Source organism: Xenopus laevis, chromosome 6L, assembly GCF_017654675.1.
Source record: "Xenopus laevis strain J_2021 chromosome 6L, Xenopus_laevis_v10.1, whole genome shotgun sequence".
Taxonomy (NCBI): Eukaryota; Metazoa; Chordata; class Amphibia; order Anura; family Pipidae; genus Xenopus; species Xenopus laevis.
Window position 1 is genome coordinate 43449119 of NC_054381.1, and position 10831 is coordinate 43459949.

At 37.6% G+C, this 10831-nt stretch overlaps 1 protein-coding gene across 1 annotated transcript; it reads right to left on the bottom strand.

Moving 5' to 3' along the window:
• Positions 1-890: 890 nt before the first annotated feature.
• Positions 891-4722, bottom strand: LOC108718901 (homeobox protein Hox-A10). The gene is made up of 2 exons (XM_018267415.2): positions 3692-4722; positions 891-2101 (listed from the first exon to the last, which is right to left on the bottom strand). Exons 1-2 carry the CDS (start codon positions 4491-4493, stop codon positions 1827-1829), a joined length of 1077 nt encoding a protein of 358 aa, XP_018122904.1. The 5' UTR covers positions 4494-4722; the 3' UTR covers positions 891-1826.
• Positions 4723-10831: the final 6109 nt, after the last annotated feature.

The following is a 10831-nucleotide window of genomic DNA, read 5'->3' on the forward strand; positions in this document are numbered from 1 at the left end:
CAGAGAGACAAATGGCGCAGGCCACGGGGTGGTCAGATATTGCAGAATTTCCTCTTCTACCTGGGTGATGATTCCCACTGATGTAATTAAGGCAGTTTCGTGTTGTAGAGAGAAAGGAGAAATGCCCAACAACATAAAACTACCTAAACCACACAGCGGCTCTGTTCTAACACTTGGGGATTGGCGATCTCCAAATTCCTAGAGGAGGATCCGCTATAAAGAAAAAAAAATGCAAATACAAATTCCACAGATTGCTGCAATGGGTAACATGTGAGCTGTGTGCTGGGAAGCTTTAGCATGTACCCCGAGAACAGACACACACAGCTAACGGCAATGTCTGGCCTGCAAACGAATGTATCCCCCACCATGACTGTGTACTGACAAATACCCTGACTTACACTTGCATCTCACTCACAAATTAGAAGCTGAAAGCAACAATGGCGTCCTCTATGCAAAAACATCTCACCTTTAAAAATGTCTCCAGTGTCACTTGGGACCACAGTAATATGTTTTCCCGGATGGAAGGGAGACAGTCTCTTCCATATGAGATTGAGGAGGGGGAAAAAATCAATCCCTTCTTCTCTTGCACTCGCTTCCTCTGTCTAAACAGTTCCTTGCACAACTGAAAGCCCTCGTCTAGGGTTGCAGCAAAGCAGATATGCGAGCAAGTCATAAAAACTACACAAAAGCCGCTCACCCTTCCAGTTCCAGTGCTATAAGGCCCAGACAAATTACGACTGTCTAGGTAATATTTAAATAGATTCCTAAAGTGATTGCACTGGAGGAAAGGAAGGGGGGCTGCCAACTTCTCCTGTTGTAAAAGTTCCTGAGCTGATAAAATTAGACCTAAAGGATAAACAGTCACAAAACAGGAGTAAAATAGCAAAGACTCTTTGCATGTTTCTTTTATTCTTCATTGGGAACATAAACATGGGTCTGTTCATCATTACAGCAGCATTACAATATGAATTCATCAGGAGGAAGCCGGTGACGTCAGAACTAACATTAATAATTAAGGTAAAAAAATCCCATAGCTTTTTATTTTCTTTCTTTTTAATATTAATAAACATTTACACATATCTGAATCTATAAAGTTCTGTAAGTAAAGTTCCAAAAAAAAAAAAAAAAAAAAGATAAAGCAGGTAAATTCACAGTATGGAATGGGAATATCTTCCATTATTCATAATTCATTCCATGACCAGCCCCTGTCATTTCAAATTGAAAAAAAATAAAAAAATAAAAATGGAAAACCAGTAGGTAACAGATTTAAAGAGACAATGAAAGAGTGTAGCTTGGGGTGTGCTTCTCTTGTGCAGGTCACCTGGAAAGCAAATTACCATGACCTGTTTAATTAATAATCTAATAATGTACAAGATAAATTATAGTCCTTTGCGGTGTATGTTCTCCTCTAAAGAATAATAATTAAAAGAAAACATTTTTTTTTCCTTTTCTGGGCAAATATTGCGTATTTAGTTCCACCCAATGCAACGCGCGTTGTTAAATACCTTTTGCTAAAAAATAAAATTGAACCTATACGAAAATGCTCGATCGAACCTTAAAAAAAACAAAAACATTTTACAAATAGAAATAATATAGCTTTTCTCTAACCTCTGCGACCATATGTCTTCAAATAATCTTAGAATGAGAAAATATAGGAAACAAAAAATAAAAAATGCGCAACGGTGGTTCGCTTTAGAAAAAGGTACCGGGTGGGATTATGGACACAGTACTGACAATGTACAAAATGTGTCACTCCGCACAGGTGGAAGCCAAACAGTACTGGCACTGGGAGTCCTGAGGGAGGGAGGGTGCTAGGAGGAGAGGCATCAGGAGAAGTTGAAGTTGGCTGTGAGCTCGCGGATTCTGTGCTCTCGGTTCATCTTCTTGAGTTTCATCCTGCGGTTCTGGAACCAGATTTTTACTTGTCTGTCCGAGAGGTGCACGCTCCGGCTGATCTCTAGGCGCCGCTCGCGAGTCAGGTACATGTTGAACAGGAATTCTTTCTCCAGCTCCAGCGTCTGGTGTTTGGTATAAGGGCACCGCTTCTTCCGCCCACTCTTAGCCGTCAGCCAGTTCGCTGTATTCTCACCTTTCGCATTTCCTAGGGCGAAGGAGCACATTTATCATTACACACCTATATATCTAGATACACAGTAGAACCTCGATTTTACGTTTTTCAGGGGACCAGAAAAAAATGATGTAAAATCCAGGAAAATGTAAAATCAGAGAAATGTTTTAAAGTAACTAAAAGTATATAAGCACAGGAGTCTGTTTTACTTTGAGATACAATATTTACTGTATTAATAACAATATTTACTTCATCAATTTTGATAAACTATTGGGGCAAGTGCAAGGCCTCTCTGTCAGTCACATACACAACCTAAAGCAATAAGTGATTGGTGCAGGACTGTATAAGGGGCAGACTAATTGGAACTGACAGTTTACAGAACCCTGGCAAAATATACATCTGGTTAGTATTCTTTATTTGGACAAATAATAATATTAATACAGAAAAAATGCAGTTTTGAGTACTTCAGGGCAAAATTAAGGTGTCAAATCCAGGAAAACACTTAAAATTAGGGAAATGAACCCATTTAAATGTATTATAAATACTAATAAAAAATGTAAAATGCGGAAAAACTTAAACTTAAAATCGAGGTTTCACTGTATAAATATATATATATATATATATATATATATATATATATATATATATATATATATATATATATATATATATATATATATATATATATATATATATATATATATAAATCATGCAACAGTGGTATGAACATGATGAGTATGTGACTTCTAAATTCCAGCACATGAACTCTGGGTGACTCGGGGTTAGACAATGGCGGTATATTTCTTCTGATTATTATATGACAGGAATACACAGGGTATTGTAAGATACAAGGATAACACCAGTTTCTCACTATATGCAATATGGAAAGGCAGGGGTTTTGCTGGACATGAACATAGAGACAAATCTACGGCAATAGTCTATGACTGCAATTAATCCTTTTATTGGGAAGTGGGTATCCAAAACCACACAATATGTTTCAGGCTAGGCCCATAACCTTTAATTAAATAAAGGGCATAGCCCGAAGCATATAGTGTGGTTTTGGATACCCACTTCCCCAATAAAAGGATTAATTGCAGTCATAGACTACTGCAGTGGATTTGTCCTGCACCTCAATCTTCTTTTGAACAATTCAATTGGGGCATCAACACTGGACACCTTGCAGGATAATCAGCAAAGGAACCCTTGTCGGTGAGCTGCAGTTCAACCTGTATTAATTTGAAATGAATAGAGAGACTGCAGAGTACTATAATATTATATATACTTGGGGCTCATGTGAGAAATGATCTGTGTACATATTTGCCCCCCACCCCTCCCTGAGCTGCACACATTTACACATGAGGGGCTGTGAGTGCACCCTTTGGCTGGACTGTTTTACAACAGTGGGATCATGCTTCCCTTGTGACCAAGCACAGTCACCCTCTGAGGCATGTGGTGTGAAGTTTAGGACAGACATGATTTTTATGACACACTCACGCCCAATTATTAAATAGTTCAAAGGATGATAGTAAAAAAAAAAGTAGGTTTTCCTGTATGATGGGTTGTGAAATCCCCTTTCCTTGGGCAGGCATTTCATTTTTTTCAGCATTGAATTGCAGTGCTCACCTACAAGCTCTTTGCCAGGAGAGTTTTTGCTGCTGTCAGAGGGAGCCGGGGATGATTCTTCTGCAGCAGAAGAACTGAGAGTCTCCTCTTCCCTCCTCTGCTGGGAGCCCACGGGTAACTTGCTAACGGGCGATTCTACACGCTCTTTCCTGGCGTTTTCTGTAGGCACCGAGGACAAAGACGCAGGCGCATCGAAACGTACTTGGGACTGGGCTGGGAACTGGGAAGCAACAATCTGGCCAGTTCCATAACCTTTGGAAGAGCCATAAGCCTGGGACAAGCGGAAGTAGCCCGGTACCGGGACAGAACTCACATTTGGGTCAGGGCTGGGCTCAGAGTTAACCCTTGGGAAGCCGGATAACTCTGTGGCAGCTGAGGCTTTCGGGCATTTGTCTGAGTCATACAAGCAGTAGGAGCTCTCCTCTTTAATGTTCTGGGTAAAGGAGCAGGAGGTGGGCGCCTGGCTCTCCGATTGCCCCACGCGACACGACCTGGGGGCTTCTAGCCACACTTCCATGCCCTGCCCATAGCTCTGAGATGTAGGGGGTGCTGTGTTATTGGGGGGGATACCTTCATTCCGTTTGCCCAGAACTGGGAAAAGTCCACAGCTTTGCAGTCCATATGACACCTCTGAAGCCTGGGGTAGATAACCCCCACTGCCCTGGTAATAGCCCCCCGGCTCTCCTCTGCCTCCGCCGATCAACGAATCCACCAGGAAAGAATTGGCCGCCGGACTCTCGGAGCAGGACATTATGGTGGGATAATTTGGCGAAGAGAGGAGATATTCCTTTCTGGCTGACATTTCTTGTGCAAAACATGCTGAATATGATTAGAGATACCCCTGCACCACTGCAAATGCACGCAGCCAATGGAAGCCCTCAGCTCGCAGCGACCCCTCCCAGTCCGGTTTCGTATGCAAAGGTTCATCTCAGCTCGACCTCAATATCATATATGTGTCTATGTGCGCGCGCATATAAATCTATAGTGTGTGCGTGTGACTATATATAAATATATACTCATAATATACACACACATACCCAGTGCAAGGATTGCAGATTATGTTGCTTGAGCAGCAGTCCTTAATACAGGCCCCTTTTTGCCATTAAAAAAAAAAAAAAATAAGCCAAAAACAATTGCTCTGCCTTAGATACAAAAGTAAAAAAATGGGAAAAGCCAATGTTTCCTTTCCTTTCGGATTCCTTGTCTTTTCCGATGTAGTTTTAATGTTGTGCTTTAAATATAAACAGCAGCAATGTTAAAGGAAAAGCTCCTGAATGACTTGCAGATAATGCTAGTGAATTATTCAGGTGGGGGATATTATCCACCAGAAACTGTCCTGGTTTTAGGATATTTTAGAAGTGCCCTTAAAATAGGGTGTCAAAACTCAGGAGACAATAGGCACCTATCCTAGCCACAAAGGCAATTTATTCACTAGCACATACCCTTAAAGTTGGTCTATACATGCCAGGTCTAATTCAACAACAGGAAGGCTTTAAAGTTGTTTGTTAATAGGCACCACTAACACAGTCATTTGTCGTTTCATGTTTATGGCTCTCTAGTATCCTGCTATATAACCCACTTTGTTCCTATGGCTTTAAAGCAATTATAATGTTACATTCTTCTGTTAGGCGAAATATGAGCAATTTAGGGCACTTTACAGCCGCTAGTTCCAAGCTCCTCGCATTTAGAGGATCCCAAACGGATTTCCTTTGTTGCACCAGGCGGAGCACGCGGATCAGACAATAAAAGATTGCACCCTACAAACTGCTGTCTGCCGAGCAATGCAAAAAATAGATTAAAAAAATGAATTAAATAAAGAAGTGAAAAGTGTTGACTAGAAGATCCAGTCAGCAGACAGTACACAAATTTAGTTCATCCCCAAAAGCACTTACCCTTGGCTTTCAGACGATCTGTAGACAAGAGAGAATGCTAGTCTGCCTTTGTAAAGCCAGGGAAATATCTGCTTTTTAAACTGAGCTACAATTTTATTAGCATCCACTGCTGACTTTCCTTCTGGGAAGGGCACATGAAACCTATAGAATGAACCGAGTTCAGATGTTTCTGTAAGAATGAGCAGCTTGAGGCCTCTCTAAGGTTGTGGCTTTACTGGACGTTGCAGGCTAGAAGAGTTATTCCCCACTTCAGCACCCCAGTAAAGCATTGTGAGCCCTACCCCCTCCTGCCTTATTAAACTTGTAAAATCATCCCTTTCTGTTCTACTGCAAAAGGCAACACAGATTTCTTACAGCAAGCTGTTTTTTTTAAGGCAATTCTTTTCATTCTAGATAGAAATGTTTTTTTTTCTTTCACGAGTAATTTAATTCCCAGAATTACATCTTGCTTTTTTTCCTCCTATATTTTTTTTTTTTATAAACTGAATTTCTAACCTGTACTGTAAACGCAACGAGCCAATCCATTTTGGGCTTTTATAGAACACCGCCCTACTATAATCAATACCATATTTGGAACAGTATCCAGGGCATGGACGGTGAAGTGAAAATTATATTAAGACATGCACATACATGTGTATTTATATGTGTGTGTGTGTGTGTGTGTGTGCACTGTATGCTATTGGTTTGACCTTGCCTGCTGCAACTCTTTTAAGTTTTATTCTCCAATGCTGGGCTAACGTTTTCTGCATCAGCAGCAGTCACAAGGCCCCATTGTTTTCGCAAAGGAATAGCTTTAAAAGTTCAGACAGACACCCAGAGAATATAGTTTTATCCCATTACCAAGAAGGAGTAATATTTCAGGGCAAATTGATCAGATTATGCATCACATGAAAATACCAGTTGAACTAGTCATTGTGCTTTTCTAATATCTAAATTAACATTGTATTTTATTTATTTTCGTCTGTGTTCTATATTTGTAAATGTGTGTATGCGTAGTTTCATCATAAAGAATATCATAAAGAATATCATACTTCAGCACTTAGCAACTTATGGGATATATGGAGCAGAGAAGTCCTATAGATGTATTTATACAAAGAATACTGATGCCTTTTATAGGCAGGCACACGTGTAGTTCATGAGGTTTAATAGCTCAGTGGTGTGCATGAACTATTCTTTCTTTAATCAGCAACAAGGCCATGGCAAACAGTAAACTAATATCATCAAACTCACTCAAGTAAAACTAATACAGGACATTTAAATCTTAACTATAAACGATAAATGGTCAGTTTGGAGTTTTAGAGGAACAATCCGCCAAAGGAAAACGGTGCATTGTGCCAAACTACATTTTAAATACCGAATTAAATCTCTTTTCATTAAATAATGGGGGTTAAAGTGAATGGAAGCTTTTCCCCCAGTCAAGTCAAGGAGGAAAGCTAGGGAAGCCAACTGCTGCATTCAGTCCACAATACAAATTGTGTGTGTGTGTGTGTGTGTGTATATATATTCATATCAAGTTACTACTGTACTCATGAATGGAAATCTCAAGATAGGCATATATCAATATATATAAAGAGATAGATATATAATTTATATGAAAAATGTGTCTGTGTGTGTCCCTAGGATGTGTCGCTGCATAAATTGCGTTGCAGTATTCTAATCTGACAACTGTACACTGCAAGGAATGCAGGGAGTTGCCAAAATACTTTCATTTTCCGTTGGAACGGATCCAGGGTGGTGCTTTCAATCAGATGTGAGACCTTTGTGCCAAGATCAGTGACAAATGCCAAGCTGTATGACTTCACTCCTCAACAATACTTACAGCCGCAGTTATCAGTCTGTAAACTGTATTATTATTGGTGAAATAAAATGCACATGGGTAATGAATATTATTACTTGCAATGGGTCCGGTTTTACAGTACCTACAAATATCAGTTAATTAGTTCCATTAGTTCCACTTCATCTGGTAAAGCAATGCCCAGATTAAACGACATTCTTGGAATTCATGGAAAATTAGAGGATAATATCAGAAATAGAAGATGCCAGTAATTATGAGTTTTCTTAAAAAAGATGGTTTTTATTTTACATTTTACTGATGAAATAATTATTTGCACACATGTATAAGCCGAGTGTGAATATTATTTCTATTAGCAGCAATTTAAAATTGAACACAAGCGAACTAATTATCATCAGTATATATATATATATATATATCTATATATATATAGATATATATATATAGATATATATATATATATATATATATATATATATATATATATATATATATATATATATACACAGTACCCTGTAATGCCTAGATAAATATACAGATCAGGAGACTGAGAGTGTGGATTTAAGAAATTTGCATTTTGACAGAGTAAAATTCTAGTTTCAGAGTGGCCTCATAAATCTGATTTGTCATACAGGATATAAGAATTTCTGGATTATATAACTGCGGTTTTGAGGTATCTGAGATTCATTGTGCCAGACAGTAGGTATCTGAGATTCATTGTGGCAGACAGTAAGATTAATTTGAGCTGGATTTAAAGGGGGGAGAGGGACATTGCACCATGGAGCTTAATTTAAACGGTCTATATGTACACGTTATCGTATGTAATGTATCTAAGCGACTGTGCATTTAAACACATACTTCGTTCTGCAAACCTTGTATTTATCAATTTAAAGCGGTAACTTATAAACGTTATAGTTGGATGTCATGTGCATAGCAACTCTCTGCAATGGAGCCTGGGAGAGCAGTTAAAATGTTAACAGCATTCTGTTTTGTCCTGTTAGTTTAATATTAGCCATTAATTATTCTCTTACTCTTGTTTTTAGTATTTCTAGTGGGGGATGACAGATATTATTTTTGGCCCAGTATCTGCTAACAGTTCTAAATTATTAACGCTTTCCCTTGGATCATTTTTAAAGCAGAACAATCCACACTGGTCTCTTTATTTTTTTAAATGTGTGTGTGTTTAATTTGAATCTACAATGTAACAATCAATAACCAATATATTGTCTAATCGCTGGATAAAATTAAAGTAAAAGGAACCTATATATTCTATAAATGACAAATGTAATCTTCCTCCCTCGGCCATACCACCTTTTTCTGCTTTTTTTATGTTTCCCTGTAACAATTATTCTACTTTATTATCTGATTATCTGTTCGATTAGAACTTCAACTATAAAGGATATCACCATTCATGTATTTAAAAAACAAAAAGGATACTTAACTGGCTACAATATATATATATATATATATATATATATATATATATATATATATATATATATATATATATATATATATATATATATATATATATATATATATATATATTATGGTGTATACAGTCGGCAATTGTTGAAAGGAACAGAACATTATTTAATTTAACCACCATTTTTACAATATAGCATATCTGCACCCTCTCCTCTTCTTTCTCTGTGTCCCACAGCCTCTTTAAATTCTCCTTAAAATCATACAGGTTTGCCCTTATCTGGAATACATTTTGGAAAAAAAATCTGTTTAAAAAAAAAATCATAAAATAAATACCGCTGGGTTAACCACGGTCAGCGACAATATTCTTAAAAATAACAATACATTGGAGTGTAAAAACACCTATAAGTGGAATACTGAGAGCAACTTTTCACTTACCAGTATGAATTCTTGTAGCCACACCGATCTGTTCGAGCTTTGCTTCAAAAGAAACCAAAGCAAATATTTCCAGGCACAGATTTTTGACCCCAGCAACAATTTGTTGATAGACTGTTATCTTCAGACTAAATAAATTGGCATATCTGGAGGGTGTACTAGTCCCTTTATCATAGCACAACAAAGGCCAAAATTCTGGGATAAGGCAAGTTCCTGGCAGCACGGCTTTGACATTGATCGGGACAGTGCCATCTTGTGGCCACTGGGTTCCCAGGTACCTGAGACAATTTCAAATTTTTAGTCTTCAGCCTAAAGAGATGCTTGAATGTCCGTCAGGCAACTGTTGGATAGCAAAGATATCTCTGAATGGCTTCATACCCTGCTTAGTTGATAGCCCTGCATTCCAAATATGCAAATTGCAAATCACAGACACGTTTTATTACCAAATTGCCTTAGCAACATAGAGCATGTACTTTTATTAGGTCAGGAGACCAAAGCCTCTGGCGTATAAACTACAGGCCTCTGGGGTGTAGCATTTGCTAAGAGAACCAGTTAATTTTTAACCAAAAAAAAGGCAATCTTTTGTTTAAAAGCCTGAGAAAAATATTACTGTCATCCCCTCCCCTTCAATGTCAGTTCTCATAGCCACACTGTATTCTTTCACTAGGATATAAAAAATGTACAAAAATTAAAAGCTTTTTTTTAATAGTCAGACTGTGCAGTGTCTGCCATGGCTTGCATAACCATTATATATACAACCAGCACAACTGTAAACAATAGGATGGGCACATTCTACTATTCATTCCTTTCAAGGTTATGTGGGATGTCTGACCATAGCTGAGAAGTTCAAAGTCAGATTATTACCAGAAAAATCAAACCAACAGGGCATCATATTGTATACAAGAATATCTAAGAACATTTTTTAAAGCCAATGGCTCTGGCTTAGTGAATGATGGAGGAAGATAAAATGCACGCAGTTACTGAATATTTTGTTCCAGCATAAAAATAATAATCCAGAAATATAGATGGGTGTAAAGAAAGAACGGAAGGCGGTTGTGGATAAATTGTCAACATATCCATATCCATATCCTTTCTGATGATAATAATATACATGTATATTTAAATGGATAGGTTGATGTATTCCTAGAGATAGATGGAGAAATGCATGATGGATGGATAGATATGAAGATGGAAATATAAAGATAGAGATAGATACATAGTTAGAAGTTAGATATAGTTAGAGAGAGAGAGAGAGAGAGAGAGAGAGAGAGAGAGAGAGAGAGAGACAGAGAGACAGAGAGAGAGAAAAGGCGGTTGTATAAAATTGCCAACCTATCCATATATATTGTATATGTATATATATATATATATATATATATATATATATAGATATATATTTATATATATATTATTTTTTTAATTGGTTGATGTATTCAAAGAGATGATAGACAAATACATGAAATTATAATAGACAGATAGATAGATAGATAGATAGATAGAATGGGCTGTAAAATAGATACTTAGATAATTATGTAGGCCACTGAATCAATGGATAGAGAGAAAAAAGTAAACAGAGAAATAGGCAAAGAGGTAGAG

Bases quoted from the DNA above. Each gene is read 5' to 3' on its own strand.
- LOC108718901 (XM_018267415.2), bottom strand. From the start codon at position 4,493: ATGTCAGCCAGAAAGGAATATCTCCTCTCTTCGCCAAATTATCCCACC. The intron at 2,102-3,691 runs GTGAGCACTGCA...CCTTCGCCCTAG, and splicing joins TCCTGGCAAAGAGCTTGTAG to GAAATGCGAAAGGTGAGAAT.